At 37.7% G+C, this 19,796-nt stretch overlaps 1 protein-coding gene across 1 annotated transcript in view; it reads left to right on the top strand.

Moving 5' to 3' along the window:
* Positions 1 to 19,031, top strand: part of Anxa10 (annexin A10) — an 84,958-nt gene extending 65,927 nt beyond the window's left edge. Inside the window, exons 5-12 of the mRNA XM_052162128.1 lie at positions 1,477 to 1,567; positions 4,134 to 4,213; positions 11,535 to 11,588; positions 11,681 to 11,774; positions 12,952 to 13,047; positions 14,956 to 15,014; positions 15,710 to 15,832; positions 18,833 to 19,031. Of these exons, the coding sequence (XP_052018088.1) occupies positions 1,477 to 1,567; positions 4,134 to 4,213; positions 11,535 to 11,588; positions 11,681 to 11,774; positions 12,952 to 13,047; positions 14,956 to 15,014; positions 15,710 to 15,832; positions 18,833 to 18,901 (666 nt within the window). The 3' untranslated portion in view covers positions 18,902 to 19,031. The remainder of the gene's footprint in view (positions 1 to 1,476; positions 1,568 to 4,133; positions 4,214 to 11,534; positions 11,589 to 11,680; positions 11,775 to 12,951; positions 13,048 to 14,955; positions 15,015 to 15,709; positions 15,833 to 18,832) is intronic.
* Positions 19,032 to 19,796: the final 765 nt, after the last annotated feature.

Below are 19,796 nucleotides of genomic sequence, written 5' to 3'. Positions count from 1 at the left end.
GGAAATAATGTGGTGAAAAGAGGCTTTCTGGGAAAGGAGAGTGGCTGAGTCACGCGGCCAGGCCAGCCTATTCTTCAGTTGTAGAGACTCAGACATACTCGGATCTCTTCAAGCTCAGGTCCAACAGGAATGAATGAGGTAGCTTCTGGTGATGTTCAGATTTATCTCTCTTCCATATGTGACCTCATGTTGGAAAAGATATGTTTAAATTCATGAGAATCCTTTAAACTTATTTGTAAACATTTGGCTCAGAATCGAAATAAAATACTCTTTCAGAGTCAATATCAATATCAAATATCAATGATCAATTGTTATTTTTATGACCATAAGTTAAGTTAAATACATATGGAGATTATTGCTCAGATGTATCAAAATTATTTCTCTAAAACAAATAAGACCTTTCTGAAAAGTCATTTTATGAAATAAATTATAGATTTTATTGTATGGGGATTTGGGGGGGGAAAGGACCTTTGACTCCTTTGAAGTACTGGCATTCAACACCTTTAAGATCATTTTAATACCTCCATAAAGTGCTTGCCAAAGACCAGACCACCCTAGTGTGTGGCAGAGATGAGGCAAGAGACAAAACATTAAATATACATGGATTTTATCCATAATATATACTGATCAGAACAGTGATTTTATAAAATTCTTAGAAATTCCAACTAATCGTATATTTTTTTTCAAATTTTACATTTCAATCACCATTTCTTTTTTTTAATATTTTTATTTGCTATATTCTTTGTTTACATTCCAAATGATTTCCCCTTTCCCAGATCCCCCCTCCCCATATGTCCCATAAACCTTCTTCTCTTCATCCCTTCTCCAATCACCTCCCTCCTTTTTCTCTGTCCTTATATTCCCTTCCATGTAGAAGAAAATTGTAAGAGTGTGGTCTCATGTTACTGTTTAGATGGAAACAGCAACCTTTCTCAACACTTCACAGAATGGTGAGGTGTCCCCAGAAGACTTCTGTGAAATTGCCTTTAAGACCATACAGATTAGAGAGATCACTGTGTGCTAAATGAAAGCACAGAACACAGCAGTTCAAATGCTGAGGCCATCTGAACACAGTTCCACAGCCACAGAGAGGCAAGCATGGGGCCCCGAGACTTAATAAATTATGAGACCCATGTTCTAATTTCAAACTGCTTAAGAACTGATATTCCAGCAACACGGAATTTCAAATTCCGCTCTAAAGGAAAGTGGAATCATTTAGTGTGTTTTCCCATGTTGATTAGCAATGCCCATAGTGTTGTAAAGTGACCAAGTTCCTGCAGAAGCATCATCCTTCTCAGGCATCAAACAGTGAACAGCTGATAGAGACCTGAGAGTGAGCTGACTTTTAACCAGAACGTGCTTCCTTTCCCATCTATCTACTCAAAGAACACCAGGAATGCTTTGTTCACTTATTGTACACAGTGTAGACCTATTGTTCCACATAAAAGTATCTTCATATTTCTCTTTGACTTTTAGGGAGCAGGAACTGATGAGAATTGCCTCATTGAAATATTAGCTTCGAGAACAAATGGGGAGATTTTCCAGATGCGAGAAGCCTATTATTTACGTAAGGAAATACATAAATATGTATACAAGCATGCTTTGCGAATGACACATAAAAGTATTCTATGTCATGTATTTATTTTAAATACATTTAAGGCACTGTTCTGGTTTATTTTCTGTTGCTCGGGTAAAACATTGACCAAAGCAAGAGGAAAGGGACAGTTTATTTGACCTACATGTTACAGCCAATCTCTGACAAAATTCAGAACAGAAACTCAAATGGAAACCTGAGGCAGGAACTGAAGCAGAAATAATGGAGAAACACTTCTTCCTAGCTTGCTTCCCCTGGCATGCCCAACTACTTTTCTTGTCCAGCTAAGGACAACCTGCCCAGAGATTACACCACCTACAAGAGGCATCACCCTCCTACCTCAATTAGCAAACAAGAAAATCCCACTACAGACAGGGCCACACACCAGTCTAAAGGAATCAGTGCTTCACATGATGTTGCCTCTTCCCAGATGCGTCAAGATGACAGCCACGATGACAGGCACTCTTATATTTGTAATGTGATTCACTGAAGTAAAATAAAGGTTTTCGGTAGCTCTGGACTCAATAGAAGGAAGGATGGCGAGGCTGATCAACTGCGTCACTGTCCCAGTTACATTGGAGAAATAAGTTCTGATAGTGTGCTTGATAGTACAGTGAAGAGAAATAATAATAATAATAATAATAATAATTAATAATAATAATAATGTATCGTGTATGTCAATGTAGCCGGCAGAGGACTGGCTATTTCAAATAAGAATGATACGTGGCAGATATCATTACACAATATATGCATAGATTGAAACATTATATTGTACCATATAAATATATACAATTATAATCAATCGGAATACTAAAATATGAAAGACCAAAAATTAAGCAATATGACTTATTGAAAAACCAATTGGTTCAAAAATAAAGCTGATGATTATGACCCCGAAAAGGAAATAATTCCCGAGAAAATCAAGCAGATTTTTCACAAGTGTGATAACAAATATCTCTGAGGCTGATGCTTTCATATGACTGAATGTGCTCAACATCTTGATTCGGGGGAATGTTGTCCTTTACCCAAGAGACACCTTGAGTATAAACAAAATACAACAAATGGTTACTATTGCTCAACAAATATCTTTTTACTTTATGTAAATGTCACTGGCCCAACAAGTTATCTCAAAATCAACCTTTTTTTACTTTTTAAAATAAAAATATCATTATTTTCATATCAAAAAATGCAATGCATTAATTTCCATCCCACTGTGTACTGTGAGCATTGAGCAGTTCTCACAGTCACCCCTTCTGCTTCTGAACAAAAATGAAAGTTTTTCTTTTTTTAATTATCCTTTTTATTCGATATATTCTTTATTTACATTTCAAATGATTTCCCCTTTCCTGAATCCCCCTCCCCCAAAGTCCCATATGCCCTCTTCCCTCCCCTGTTCCCCAATCCACCCCTTCCTGCTTCCCTGTCCTAGTATTCCCCTATATTGTTGCACTAAGCCTTTCTAGGACCAGAGGCCTCTCCTTCCTTCTTGGGTATCATTTGATATGTAAATTGTTTCCTGGGTATTCCAAGCTTCTGGGTGAATATCCGCTTATCAGTGAATGCATACCATGTGTGTTCTTTTGTGATTGGGTCACCTCACTCAGGATGACATTCTCCAGTTCCACCCACTTGCCTAAGAAATTCATGAATTCATTGTTTTTAATAGCTGAGTAGTATTCCATAATGTAAATATACCACATTTTCTGTATCTATTCCTCTGTTGAGGGACATCTGGGTTCTTTCCAGCTTCTGGCTATTATAAATAAGGCTGCTATAAACATAGTGGAGCATGTGTTCTTATTACATGCTGGGGAATCCTCTGGGTATATGCCCAGGAGCGGTATAGTGGGGTCCTCCGATAGTATTATGCCTAGTTTTCTCAAGAACCACTGGCGAAAGTTTTTCTTTAATCCCAGCACTTGGGAGGCAGAGGCAAGCAGATTTCTGAGTACAAGTGAGTTTGAGCCTAGTCTGGTCTACAGAGTGAGTTCCAGGACAGCCAGGGCTACACAGAGAAACTCTGTCTTGGAAAACCAAAACAGAAAGAAAGGAAGGAAGGAAGGAAGGAAGGAAGGAAGGAAGGAAGGAAGGAAGGAAGGAAGGGAGGGAGGGAGGGAGGGAGGGAGGGAGGGAGGGAGGGAGGGAGGGAGGGAAGGAAGGAAGGAAGGAAGGAAGGAAGGAAGGAAGGAAGGAAGAAAGAAAGAAAGAAAGAAAGAAAGAAAGAAAGAAAGAAAGAAAGAAAGAAAGAAAGAAAGAAAGGAAGGAAGGAAGGAAGGAAGGAAGGAAGGAAGGAAGGAAGGAAGGAAGAAAGAAAGAAAGAAAGAAAGAAAGAAAGAAAGAAAGAAAGAAAGAAAGAAAGAAAGAAAGAAAGAAAGAAAGAAAGAAAGAAAGAAAGGAAGGAAGGAAGAAAGCAAGCAAGCAAGCAAGCTGGCTGATGGCTTCCTCATACTTAACATTCACTAGCATAGGCTATGTAAAGCCCATTGATATAAGGTTCTGTAATAAGTCACGTTTTTAACATGGATATTTTATTGCCCAGAGTACAGCAATAACCTTCAAGAGGACATTTATTCAGAGACCTCAGGACACTTCAGAGACACTCTCATGAACTTGGTCCAGGTATGACATTGCAAAATCATACCATTTTATACTCTTTATAAAATAGAGACACTTCATTCTTACTAAATAGGACAGAAAGTTCAAGTTTATTATAGTTGTATACAGGCTATGTAATAAAATTTAACATCAGCCAAGTTTGAGTAGCTTAATTTAAAACGACATAAGTATGAATAGGTACTATCTCTGTATGTGTGTTTGCATGGATGTTGTGTCTGCATGTATATCTGTGTGCCACATGCATGCCTGGTGCTAACAGGTGTCATAAGAAGGCATGATGCTCCCTGGAAATTGGGTTATAGATATTTGTGACCCAGCACAGACCCCAGTGCAGGGAATTGAACCAAGGTCTTTGGGAAGAGCAGCCCTTTCTCTTAATCACTGACCTATCGGTCCAAGCCTGTATTATACTTTTTAAACTACTAGATAAGTTGCAGTCATACGACATTTCCTAGACAGCTACTCTGTGCTTATTGTTGTGTGGTGACTTAATGTCTCACCTAATGCAACAAAATCATATAATGCAAACGGATTCTCTTACTCCATTTTGCACCCCTTTTTCCTGAGAACCATTTATTGCTACCTCATGCTTCTCTTTCTAAGTTATTGTCAGTTTTTTACCTAAGACTAAAGACAGTTTAAGAGAGAGCACCAGAAGAGAGTTAATAAAAATACAAATTATAATGAGGTATACTGATGGATATACCATGATGATATCATTACTTCATATACTGACCTAATTCTTTTCACTTAAAAAAAAACAAAAATAGAGAAACACTTTTTTGTAAACTGCCAATGAAGAAAAATACTACTGATGTCACACTGGGGAAGATCATTAATGACCAATCAGATTCTCTCAAATTTCTCCATTTACACAAGTGAAGCATATTGCCCAGCCTCAATACAAAGGCTTTCTCCTTGTCTTGTTATATTTTGTTTTGCCCTGTATGGCTGTTGTCTCTTGGAGACATGCTCTTTTCTGAAGAGGAAATGGAGGAGGAGTGGATCTGGGAGAGAGGGAGCTGGAATAAGAGGGAGAGGCTGTGGTTTGGATGTATTGTATGAGTGACTAAACTATTTTTAATAAAAAGTAAAAGAGGCAAATTCTCAAGCAAATATATTGGCCTATTAGTTAAACTAAAATTTACATTTTATAAGAAATTGAGCACTTGTTTCATTGCACGTGCTATTGGTTTGGCTGGGTTTGGTTAGGAGTGCTTGTTGTGAATACACAGCTCATAAAATTGCCTTTATCACTGACCTTAATTAGTCAAGACCTGTAGTGATAAATTTAACTTCTAGTAACATATAAAATGAAGAATGGACTGCAATTTATCATCACCCAAATTAAGACCTCTGAGTACAGTGTCACAGTGATGATAATACTTTGATTTGAAATGGAAGGAGGTTTTTGTATCAGAAAATACTTATATAACATTTTAAGATACTCGGGATTATGTCGATAGCTCCTTTCTAAACTTTGCATTTCATAAGGTAAATTTTGACTACACTGTGTGGTTCTCTCATGCCTGCATGCCACAGCACACATGTGGAATGTGGGAGAGACACTTATAAACGTCAGCTGTCTCCTTCCACCGTGGAGGTTCTAGGGATCAAACTCAGACCACCAGGCCTGTAGGCAGGTACCCGAATCTTCTTGCAGGCCATCATGAGCTTAATTTTAATTAAAACATACTCTAAATTTAGGGCTATCTTTTTTTTTAAGTAATGATGCTTCATAATATAAATTAAAACAGTATCCATTCAGAGAGTCTTCAATACACCTGCATTACAGTTGAGCAAGAGGGAAAAATACTGTCTGTCTGTCTGTCTGCCTGCCTGCCTGCCTGCCTGTCATTGTGTCTGTCTGTCTATCTATCTACCTATCATCTCTCTGTCTATCATCAATCTAATCTCCTTTTTTGCATTTTTAAGGTGTAAGCCATGTTTTTGTGACTGCATTTCACCTAACATGGTTATAAATTGACAAGATAAAGTATTAATTCTTAAGTGTGATGATTAGAGTCTGAACATTCTCTCTCTCTCTCTCTCTCTCTCTCTCTCTCTCTGTGTGTGTGTGTGTGTGTGTGTGTGTGTGTGTGTGTGTGTGTAACCCTGAGGCAACATAGAGTATAGTAAAACTTTCAACAGAACAAAATGAGGGTGAATTGGAAGTTAGATTTTGCAGGAAGCAAGAAAAGTGATAAATTACTTAATTTATCACTTTACTAAAATGTACTTGCTTCTTTTTATTTTATTTGTTTCTTTTCCTTAACATTCTGTACGAACAATGTTTATTTAATTTAATTTTACATGCTTACATAGTTTCACAGTATACTATCCACAAAACAAAAAAAAAATAAAATAATGCATATTTCATGGGGATTAGTGAACGCCTAATAGAAAATTGAGAAAACAAATTTCACTAATATAGTTTTAATATGGTTTCATTTATTTATAGTGCCTTTGAAGCATGGAAATTCTATGTTTATTCAGAATGCTTATTGAACTTTATGATTTTATAGACTTCTGATGTCTATATTCAGTAACTACTTTCTTGGGTTCCCTAAGTTATAATTTATTATTTCCAAAACAGTGATTTGGGAAGTAGAGAGTTGATCAGGTCTCTGGACCATTGGGAGCTGATAGTCTTTGACCAGACAGCTGGGGAATGCAACAATTTAGATTGATCTCATCTAGCCTTGCCTTTACCACACTCAAAGAGATATCATGCTCTCTCGGGCTCTGCTTCTCTCTCTCTCTCTCTCTCTCTCTCTCTCTCTCTCTCTTCAGACATGCATGCTTATGAACTTGTACACAAACACACAAACACACAGACACACACACCAAAAGAGATGGATAGGTGATAGATAGATAAATAGATAGACAGACAGACAGGTAGATATAATACATACATACATACATACATACATACATACATACATACATACATAGGCAGACACAGACAGACAGACAGACAGACAGACAATATCTTTTCCTCTTCCTCTACAGTTGTATATCCTTGGATTAATCACTTGACCTTTTTGAAAACCAGACTGCTACTCACTGAATTAAGGAACATGAGCTAATTCTCTCAGTTCTTCCACAATACAAATATTCTAGTACCCTTCGGTTGTAGCAATCATGCCATCTGGCCCCATGTCCACCTTTACTTCCAGAATCAAAGGAACGATACTTATAGATTTTATTTTGCAAACGTCATTAAAATTCAGACCCACCACTTTTGGCATTATGGTGAAGACGGGGAATTAGAACATGGGAGATTTAAGATGTTCATGAGCTACAAAGAAGGGAAATCACTGCTATGATTTCTGGGAGGGAACCCTTGTCCTTAGACTGCACAGTTTTCTGCAAAGAAACAACTGAGATGGAACACACTGACCTTGAAAACCCGATGCCTGTAATTAAGCCGGCCACCAACACTTCCTGCATGCTTCTGTTGCACTAGACTTGTGGAGGGTCTAATTATCTGTCAAATAAAGAAGGATTAGTCTCTTGGAGATTAATTAACCAACATGTGCAAATTACATTGTGAACAAGTGCTTTCTCAAAGAGAAAGAAGGGAAGCTAGCAGATTAAATACTCCAGCCTCCCTCCTCATCTTGGCTGTCGGGGGTCTCCCGAGGGTCCTTTCTGAAGTACAGTGAGGCAGCCAGAGCATCTGTCATCATCCTGCTTTCTGTAATCGTCTGGAGTCAGTTTCTCTACTCAAGTATTTTCAAGTAGTTTTCCGTGCCTTTAATGTCTGTGATCTTTCCCCTTACTCAAATCCTCTACTCACATACGGATGGACACCACTGCACATTAAATGTACAAGATTATCACCTTTCTAAGCAAAAGCTCAGATAAATAGAAAGGCAGAAAAATCTCTAATTTTCACACATGCTAGAGATTACGTAGCTGCATAGTTAAAGATCATACTTCAAAGTTAAAAAAAAAAAACATAAAATTATGACATGCAAAAAGGACTCTTTGCCTTCCCCATGAGGAGTTCTTCAATACTCATGCTGTGTCAAATATGATTTCTAAAGATTGGGAATCATTCATAAATAGAGGAGACTTCTAGGTCTTAATGAAATTCACATCTGAAAAAAAGTAAACTATAGTATAAGACACTAATAAATAAGGGTATTATAAAAAATCTTTGAAAAGTGATAAAAATGTAATCAATCAGGATGTGGGAGACAAGGACTGGGCAGAGTGGATAAGTTGCATTGTGATATAGATTGGGCAGAGTTGGTCTCATTAAACATATAAAATTTATTCTGATTCATTTTCCCTCATCCTAAAAATATATTTTCATAAGAAACAATTTGATAGTAATTGATAAAGTTAAACTATGATCCAACTTTACTTCTGATAAATGAAAATTAATTCACATGAAAATATATAAGATTTAAACAAATATAGACATGAAAGAATGAATCAAACCATGAATAGATGTAATAGAGTGAACAGTCAATTCACAGAACTGGAGAAAAAGTCCAAGGCAAGTGTATTAGTCTGGGTTCTCTAGAGTCACAGAAAGTATGGGCAGTCTCTATATAGTTAGGGAATTTGTCGATGACTTACAGTCTATAGTCCAACTCCCCAACAATGGTCAGCAGCATCTGTGGATGGAAGTCCAAGGATCTAGCAGTTGCTCAGTCTCACAAGCAAGCAGGCAAGGAAGAGTAAGTTTTCCTTCTTCCAATGTTATATAAATATCCAGCAGAGGGTGTAGCCCAGATTAAAGGCTGTAGGTCTCCAGGAAAGGGTGTGGCCCAGATTAAAGGTGTGTGCCTCCAAGCCTTTAATTCCAGATGATCTTGAACTCGGAGATCTCCTTGTCTTAATCTTCTGGAATTCATAGCCACTATGCCTCATGATCTCCATGCCAAGATCCAGGTCAGAAACTTTTATCTCTGAGCCTTCCAATTCTAGATTGTAGTTCATTCCAGATATTGTCAAGTTGACAACCAGAAATAGCCACAACAGCAAGATAAGAACCAGATAAGGTTAATGAAGCAACAAATGCTAAGGATCAATCAAACCCTTTAGCCTGTATAATCATGGAATTTATTCTGAGTGGCATAAAAACATAGAGACAAGCACAGAACCAGAAGCCTACATGAAGACAGTCTCAGCAGAAACCTAGGATGTAATGTTAACTGTGAGCCACATGACAGCACAGCAAGAATCAATAGCGCTCCTGGATGAGTTTGGGGGACAGTGTTTGTGTTAGCTACTCGGGAATTTTGTATGAAATATGAAACACAATAAAATATGACTCAGGTTTCACTCTGAGCAATAAGCATGGAGTGGCCATTCACAGAGAGGTGGAAAACTGGAAAGGGGTCGACCAGAAACTGTTGATGACCTTATGGAATTGAACACATAGAAGAAGGGTCATAGAGAGAAAATGAGTTAGCCATTGGACTAGACATACATAATACAAAATTCTGTAATGGATTCCTGCTAGAGAGCTTGAGTATCATTACAAGACGGACAGAAGAGAGTAGAAGGCTAGGGAGAGTAAAGGCAGACAAGAAAGCACAACACCACAGTGAGGAGATTCAACATGTTAAGGGATTGAATGTTAAAAGGAACCAGTTCCCGCCTGTCAGTGGTGGCACACGCCTTTAATCCCAGCACTTGGGAGGCAGAGGCAGGTGGATTTCTGAGTTAGAGGCCAGCCTGGTCTACAAAGTGAGTTCCAGGACAGCCAGGGCTACACAGAAAAAAAAGGAACCAGTTCCCAAGACTGGAGAGTTTTCAATGGAACAGAAGCAAAGAAACAAAGGCTACATAAAGTCAAGTAATGAAGTCCTATGAGGAAAAATTATGAACTTACACAAAAAAAAAACCTGCAGAAAAATCAAATGAGATAAAAAAAAAAAAACTAACAGTTACTGTGATAAGCTTATCAAATAAATAGTATGCATTCAGAGAAGATATATTACTTCTATTATTTTCACTTATTTTTTTTTTTGGTAAATTAAAATCATTACAGATAATTGGAAAAGGAGCCCAAGGATATTTTTTGTAAAGAATGACTTCTGGTATGGTAACTAGATCCCAGAGCAAGTAAAGCCACTGATATCTAGTAATTGTCCTTCTTTAACTCTCAGACCTAAAACAATTGATGTAATAACTCTAAGTCCATTAATTGTTATGTCCAAAATAAGAAGAGGCATATGACCTCTAGGGATCTTGTACTGCAATGTGTTCATGACTTAAACATAAAATACCCGTAATCTCACTAACCAGTGAAGTCGCTTTCATTCTTTAGATGCTGTCTTCTATTCCTAAATTTTCACAGCTACAAATTTATTCATAAGAAAATGTGAATTTATTTCTCTATGGAAATTAAACTTTCCTAGATGGGTTTAGGTTTGTGTTAGCAAACAGAACATAGAAATTGTTTAACTTAATATGGTAAATTAATCCACACAATACTTTGAAAGCCAAAATGTATGGGTACATATTCAATATTTTGATACTTTTATACTTTTTGATACTTTTATTGAGAATCTCATTATTCTTGCCATCATCACTTCTCTCCAGGATGCTGCTAGGTGGAAAAAAATGCATGTGCACACACACACACACACACACACACACACACACACACACCTTTGTCCATCTTCCAGTGTCACTGACTCTACTAGCATGAGCCCATTTCATGACAGGTAAAAGGCTCTGATATTTAATGTTATCTCATAATTAGTAATCTGTCCCTCCATACTTTGGCTCCAAACCTAAAATACATTCTAATCACAAGCCTCTGTCATCTCTCTCCTCTCTTGCTTGACCACAGAGTCTATTGGGTCTTGCGCTTTTGATTGGTCCTCCTTTCTTCTGTGTCAAAGGTCAAATGGACCCTCTGCTGTTTATAGTAATAGTATAAGAAATGGAGGTTAAACAATTTTACAAAAAATTCTCATTCGCAAAGCCTGGATTTCATCATGATTTTGATGTTCCATAAGCCATGTTTTACAAGGCAGACATGACTGTGTATTAAGAGTATTAAGCTCCATTGCTACCATGTCTGAGAAGAGATGGACATTCAGCTTGATCCGAGCACAGAGAGGTGAAAGTGGAAAACATCTCAACATTTTCCACTAATTACCTCTGTTGAGAAGAAAAGCTCAGAATTAAACTCCTTACAAAACTGCATAACAATTCTTCGTGTGTTGAAATGCCCAAATAATAAAGGTTAATAAAGAGTCACCAGTGTTTGATGGTTGGGGGATTTTTGTTCCAGAAACTCTATATTCTGTATTGAAACCATCTAAAAGAAAAATCCCTGCTTATTTCACAGGGAAACAGGGAGGAGGGATACTCTGATCCTGCAATGGCTGCTCAGGATGCAATGGTAACTGGGTGTGACTCCCCACCTGACTGATAGAGCTCTGGGTGAAGTGAGAGCTTGTTCCAATACTCCTTCCTGGCTGTGTAATGTTGCAGGTGCTGTGGGAAGCCTGCCAGCAGAAGACTGGGGAACATAAAACCATGATGCAGATGATCCTGTGCAACAAGAGCTACCCACAGCTTTGGCTGGGTAACTAGAAACAGGTTCTTCTCAGCTCCCTAACCAATCGAGTGGCATACAAGTAGCTAGGATGAAAGAAGAAATGTCACCTGGAAATATAGAAAAGCCAGTTACTGGGCTGAATTATGTCTATGCACTATGTCTCATTTAATGATACTGCAATGGAATAAAGCTCTGCCACTATTTAATTTCTTTCCAATAACTAAAGTTTATAGCTTTCAAATACTGACACTTAAAAGTTACCTATTCAGATCTATGAGCTCTTTCCTAGCAGACACATTATATTGTGTTTGAACAGTCTCTATCGAGCTTACTGTGGCCAGCCTATGAGTCAAGGTCTTTGTTACAGACAATGTGATTTATGAGATATCAGTAGTACCTATTGGTCTTCATGGTGTGCTCACATTAACCTACACTTGACATTCTTCAGATTCTGCAACCTTTCTTTCCCCTTATTAGAAAAACAAATTAAGTACAATTAAATGAAACATAAAGTCCTATCAATTTTTTAGCAACAGCCTCCTCTAATTCAACGATGCCCCTTTTACTTTGTGTCAATTAAAGATTAATACTAATCATAGCAACACTTCACATCTAAGTTGAAATAGCTGAGAACTAAAACATTTCCAAGGATAATGCCAGCTGAGTACATTCTTTGAAGAGGGAAGATTAATCGAACATTATTTTATGTTACTAATGAAGCCACTAATGGCAATCTCCTATTTTTCAAATGAACTCTTCCAACTTCTAACATCAATATCACTCAGAGGATTTTTGTATTTAGCTTTTATATTTAAGCTCTAACAAAATTTGCTGTAGACAAATAAATTTAGACTGGTTATTATTTGTTCTCTGTAGATGCCTCATAGACAATAGTTCACCCTGTGCTTTCCTCCCATTTATAAATGAGCATTTGAGTCATTGTTTCAACTCAAGATAACCATTGTTCCCCAGCCCAGCAGTAGTAGTTCTTTGGAGTTCAAGATTCATGCAGGTTTTAGCATCTCATAGGATCTATACTTGTTGCTAGGAGTAGATACATCACTATGGGTATTAGTACTAAGTAATGCTTCCGAGAACATACTTACCTTTGCTATGTATAATAATCTAGTATTTGCTATGTATAGTAATATAGTATCTAGTACATATTTATGAAAATCCCTTTTGAATCATCAATTTCTTGAAGTTTTCCAGGAATTTCAAAGTATTTCTGGCCAAGACCTAGTGGATGCCATCAATGACTGTTACGACGGTTACTTTCAGGAGCTCCTGGTTGCAATTGGTAAGCTGGATGTCATACGATGAACAGCAGGCCTTGCCTTTCACAGCACTGAGTGACTCTGATCGGATTACATGTGGCTGAGAAGAATCTCAATTGAAGCATTTTTCTCAGCGCAGTTATTTAAAAGATCCCTAAACTCTAACAATGTCTGTCAGCTAGTGGTCCAACTCAATGAACTTCCTTCGTGGAGACATTAATCAACTGGCAAAATTTCCCCAAGAATAGGCTCAATTTCCATATGAAAAAAAGAGAAGTCTCAGATGCCTGGACTCATAAGCAAATTCTCATAGCTTTCAGTCTATGTGAGGATCATTGACTTCCACCCATTTCAGGAGCAAATAAACGTAAACAGTGTGACTAGTTTCTTGTCTCCAAGAAGAAAGGTGGTGTTTTTTTTGTTGTTGTTGTTTTCTTTTGTTTTTTAGTTTTGCTTTTGATGGTTCTTTAAATTTTTACTATCTTTAATAAATTTCCCTTTAGAAATAAATCTTGTCATCAAAAATCCTAAGTTATTAATTAGTAGTCAGTTCTTCAGTCATGCCTTCCCAATGTTGTTAGAAACTATATGTCCACGGCTCTTATTCATCAATGCTATTCCATTGTTCACGCTTTACCATGTACTCTGCAATTTGGCAGCACAGACTGCAGAAAATGTACATAAAGGGTCATTGTGAAGTATCCTATAGTAGGTGCATCAAATGGACACTTAGATATGTGCTGAATGGACAATCACTGTGAGTTTACAATCCCAAGAATGTCTTGGCATGCAACTGAGATATCAGTTACCATACTTTTATAAATGATCTAGTATGAAATTTTTAAACAAGCACCCTATGAAAAAGATTTGGTATATTCAATGAGACCCCTAAAGATATGTGATATGATGGATTTTGTCTATGAATGTTTAGATAGATAGATAGATAGATAGATAGATAGATAGATAGATAGATAGATAGATATTCATCAAATTCCAAATAAATATAATTGTTATATATCACTTGTCAGCTAATTAGCAAAGGAGTTAGAATAAAACTAATATCATTGAAATCTCAAGGCAGCCCAAATAGTTTTCAGAAAACAGTGGGCATAAGGGAACAGATAGCGGACATCAGCAATACCAGGAAATACCTGTCCAGTTCATTCCATCATTCTCTACTGAAAGAGCACCTACTCATTTCTAATTTGGATGATACAGGCAGAATAGTGAATTAGCAAAGCCAAGAATAACAACACTAGCCTCTGCTCTCTGGGGGTTCACCTTCCAGAAATCACTACTCAGGTTTACTTGTCTCAGTCATAAAAACGAGATAAAGATGAAGAGATGGTCTCATGATCTAAAATAATTACCTGAACTGTACAGAAATAGTAATATGATTTTATTTTGAAGAGATACTACAGTTCCTCATTTATTATTAATTTATATAAGTATTCTATTCAGTTTTCAAATAAGGACTTATTGATGGTCTACAGTCTCAACTGATATTTAACAGGAACAACTGTTGGATAGGTGCCAGTCTGTTCAAAGCCCTAGAAATTGTGATCAAATAATATCTATAACTGGCGGAGAACTCAAAGAGCTGCTGGTATAGACCAGTTTTAGAAACCATTTGAATGGGTGGCATTCTGGAAGGTGAATGGATTGTATGTGTTTGATTTTATATTTTGCATCACATTTTTTTAAAAGTAACAATAACGGTCATATATTCAGTGAAGATCATTTGTCATTATAAAATATATTGACATGCTAAACTTTTCAATAGAGTGTGGCTAGTGCTATCATTCTAAGCATTGAAATCATAATACAATGTGATAATTCTGGAAAAATATGTAAGTGCTCTATTTATTACCCAACTTCTGAAGAATTATCTCTAGCCATTCAAATTTGTTCCTCGCTCTCTTCCTCTCTAGTTCGTTGTGTCCAGGACAAACCCAGCTATTTTGCTTATAAATTATACAGGGCAATCCATGTAAGTATAACATATATTTTTAATTTATTTAAAATCAATACATACTATTTTTATTTCAAGGAAAATGTGTTCAAGTAAAAGGAAACAAGTTAAACACCAAAAGCAAAATCCATTAAATGCAGATAATCTCTGCTTTCTACAGCACAGGTGCATAGGACATGTGAGACTTCAGGGTCTATAAATGCAGATAATCTCTGCTTTCTACAGCATAGGTGCATAAGACATGTAAGACTTCAGGGTCTGTCATTATCACACAGTTTAGAATCTTAGTATTTATCATTTTTTAAATTGATAATGCAAATGCACCATGACTGTGACAACAGCCTAATGCTTTCCCTGTGTATGACTTGGGCAAATAATCACAGTTATTCTGATTCCTGCCATGCCCTGATTCAGGGAACTTGGTCAGATACTTTGTTGTTGCTGTAATCACCCAAGATTATGAAATGTTAGTAGATTTATATTCAAAATATTCTGGTATAAAACATTAGATTTTGTTGAGTGACCACCAGATGTCACCATTATTCCATGTGAAAGACATCTGAAACTTCCCTGGGGGAACTCCAGGCATCCTATAGCAGTGACAGCAATATTGAAGACCTGTGGAGTTACAAGTAGATAGAAAAGGAATTGCTTCCATGCTGGACAGGCCTTTGAAGTACTCTTCTCTCTACCCACATTCCTGCTGTTTTTAGGACTTTGGCTTCCATAACAAAACTGTCATCAGGATTCTAATCGCCAGAAGTGAAATAGATCTAATGGCCATAAGGAAACGTTACAAAGAGAGATTTGGAAAATCCCTCTTTCATGACATCAAAGTAAGTCTTCTCGTCATAATTGCCTTTACCTCACAGATTATTCTTTCTGGACTATAAATAAAAGCTTTAACTGAAACAACTTGCTGTGGGGATCTAAGAAGCTACGTGTCTGACAAGGACGGTTAACTTAAAGAACTGAGACAGCGTTCAGTTCTTTAACAATCATCAACCTGGAAAGTCATTGCACCATGAAATAGGACTTTTTTTTATTCGATATATTTTTTAATTTACATTTCAAATGATTTCCCCTTTTCTGATCCCCCACTCCCCGAAAGTCCCATAAGCCCTCTTCCCTCCCCACTTTTCTCCCACCCACCTCTTCCCACTTCCATGTTCTGGTTTTGCCCTATCCAAATATATTTTAACAATTGTATGTTTCCGTTGTTATTGCCATCTAAACTGTATACTATGCAAATACAAAGACTGTGTCCGGCTTTAATTTTTCCTAACTACTATACATCCAAATGTCTAAGAACCACATTTAAAATACATGGGTCTTCTTTTTTATTATTATTATTCGATATATTTTTTATTTACATTTCCCCTTGTCTGCCCCCCCATTCCCCGAAAGTCACATAAGCCTCCTTCCCTCCCCCTGTTTTCCCCCCAACCCCTTCCCACTTCCCTGTTCCGGTTTTGCTCTATACTGCTACACTGAGTCTTTCCGGAACAAGGGGCCACTCCTCCGTTCTTCTTGTACCTCATTTGATGTGTGGATTATGTGTTGGGTATTCCAGTTTTCTAGGCTAATATCCACTTATTAGTGAGAAATAGGACTTTTTATCTTTGCTTTTAAACAAAAAATTTCAGGTAATTGTAGAAAATATTCACTCCCTATGACTGTGCTCCTCGGGTTCCCTTCTGATGTAAAAAGCACAGGATGAGCCGGGTGTGGTAGTTCACTGGTAATTTCAGCTGCAACCCTCACACTAGATCTACTGAGAATCCAGTAGGAAGAGCAACACTGCAAGGTCCCCTCCAATCCAAAGCAACTAGAGACTTGGATTCACTACTTGAAACCTCTCAAAGCACAAGCAAGCAAGCAAGCAAACAAACAAACACACAAAAAAACAATATTTTGCCACGGGAATGTATAAACGTCTGCATGGCAATACTCCTCATAGCGTCATAGAAAACAAGGCAGTCACTCAAATACCACCAACTGCCAGTCTGGAGAAATTTATTACTGAATATATAAAATTCTACATGACCAATCACTTCACAAATCAAAGGGCAAGGAAAGGATTCAAAACCAAACAAGCCAATTTCTTATTCTGATCTTCCTAAAAAATTGTAAAGGTCTTATATAACTTGGCAAATATGAAATGTATGGCCCATCTATGTAATTTGTGGGTGCAGAATAAAATCAATATGTTTAGTTTCTTCACCAAAAAAATAACCCCAAAAAGGTATTCAGGATGGAGAGAATAGAGCAGAACACAGACAATACTTGAGACTCTGTCTTAATTTATAACTTGGACATTCACATTGTTTTCAAGGGAAACACCCAGTCACAAGAACAAACAGTTTGGCTCCTTCTGTTACTCAAGTCATAACTCTCAACATCTCAGATTTTGAAGCCACAACTCCAGAGCACTTTCTAAGCCTTTGTAGAATCCAAAATGGCTCTAAGAAATTGATACATCAGTTTAAATCAACCTTATGTTTTTCATAAACTTTGATAAAAATGTTCATTATGTCTACCTTGAAAATCGAAAGCTGTTGGTGGTGATCAACACGTACTACTGAGTTAAAACTCAGCTTTTTTTTTTTATTAGATATTTTCTTTACTTACACTTCAAATGTTATCCCCTTTCCTCATTTCCCCTGGGAAAACCCTCTGTCCCATTCCCTTCCCCTGCTCACCAACCCACCCATTCTCGCTTCCCCACCCTGGCATTCCCTTACACTGGGGCATCGAAACTTTACAGGACAAAGCAAGGCCATCCTCTGCTACATATGCAGCTGGAGCCATGAGGCCCTTCATATGTACTCTTTGGTTGGTGGTTTAGTCCCTGGGAGCTCTGTGGGTACTGGTTGGTTCATATTGTTGTTCCTCCTATGGGGTTGCAGATCCCCTCAGCTCCTTGGGTCCTTTCTTTAGCATCTTCATTGGGGACCTTGTGCTCAGTCCAATGGATGGCTGTGAGCATCCACCTCTGTATTAGTCAGGCACTAGCAGAGCCTCTCAGGAGACAGCTATATCAGGCTCCTGTCAGCAAGCACTTGTTGTCATCCACAATAGTGTCTGGGTTTGGTAGCTGTATATGGGATGGATCCCCGGGTGAGGCAGTCTCTGAATGGCCTTTCCTTCAGTCTCTGCTCCACACTTTTCCTCTGCATCTCCTACCATTGGCAACCAACTGATTGGGAAAAGATCTTTACCAATCCTACATCCAATAGAGGGCTAATATCCAATATATATAAAGAACTCAAGAAGTTAGACTCCAGAGAACCAAATAACTATTAAAAATTAGGTACAGAACTAAACAAAGAATTATCAACTGAGGAAACACGAATGGCTGAGACGACCTAAAGAAATGTTCAACATCTTTAGTCATCAGGGAAATGCAAGTCAAAACAATCCTGATATTCCACCTCACACCAGTCTAGAATATTTAGATATGATGGAAGAAGATAAAAAGAAAGTAAGTTACCCTAATTCTCTACCACAGAGTCCCATTGATTTATGATAACAGTGATATTAGGGTATCAGTTTCTAAAATTGAAGAGAAGATTCACTTATTGTGCTCACAAATACACATTAACGTTACATCAGCTTTATATAAAACATATTGTAACAACTATAACATAGCAGTATTTTTAGTAAGTTTCACATTGAAGAGTACTTAGAATATCTTTAGACAAAAAATTAAATAAGTTTAGTGAAGGCTAATGGTGCACACATCTTTTATTCTGCAATTAGAAAATTTACAGTTGACCTTTAGAAACAGGAAGAGATTTGATTTTTACATGCTTTTATTTTTGTTTTCTTTACAGAATTTTGCTTCAGGGCACTATGAGAAAGCATTGCTTGCCATCTGTGCTGGTGACGTGCAAGACTACTAAAAAGAAGGAGGGTTTGAAGGTGATGGAATTCTCTTTACAGACACCAGATATATACCGTTGGACTTGTGCTGTCATTGACACTGAAACAAAGCTTTAAAATCATATTTTTCTTCTATCTCTACAATTATTCTGAAACAAAAAAATCTACTATTGGGAATGTGTAATCTTGGATTTGTAGCCCTTATTCAATTAGTAATCAATTAAATTGTGTATGATGGAATAAAAAAAAGCATTGCATTGGAGTTGATTTTATTTACATGTGAACTGTCAGTTCCTACAACAAGAAGGTCTGATCATGACTGTCTTAATATCAGTCTGAAATCTATAAAATTGAATCATCTGACCACCCTCAGTGTGACCACCCTCAGTGTGTGGCCACCCTCAGTGTGACGACCCTCAGTGCGACTACCCTCAGTGTGACCACCCTCAGTGTGTGGCCAACCTCAGTGTGACCACCCCCAGTGTGTGGCTACCCTCAGTGTGACCACCCTCAGTGTATGGCCACTCTCAGTGTGACCACCCTCAGTGTGACTACCCTCAGTGTGACCACCCTCAGTGTATGGCCACCCTCAGTGTGTGGCCACCCTCAGTGTGACCACCCCCAGTGTGTGGCTACCCTCAGTGTGACCACCCTCAGTGTGTGGCCACTCTCAGTGTGACCACTCTCAGTATGTGGCCACCCTCAGTCTGACTACCCCCCAGTGTGTGGCCACCTTCAGTGTGACCATCCTCCATGTGTGGCCACCCTCAGTGTGACCACCTTTAGTGTGTGAGCACTCTCAATGCATAATCCCTCAAAGGAATTTGAGCCTGGACTGTTGGACAAACACAATGAAACTGAAGCAAGAGCCTAGAATAGCTTTTACTGAAAATAGATTATAACAAATAAAATCTA

This window comes from Apodemus sylvaticus, chromosome 18 (assembly GCF_947179515.1).
Source record: "Apodemus sylvaticus chromosome 18, mApoSyl1.1, whole genome shotgun sequence".
NCBI lineage: Eukaryota > Metazoa > Chordata > Mammalia > Rodentia > Muridae > Apodemus > Apodemus sylvaticus.
This window is presented reverse-complemented; position numbering and strand designations above follow the sequence as displayed.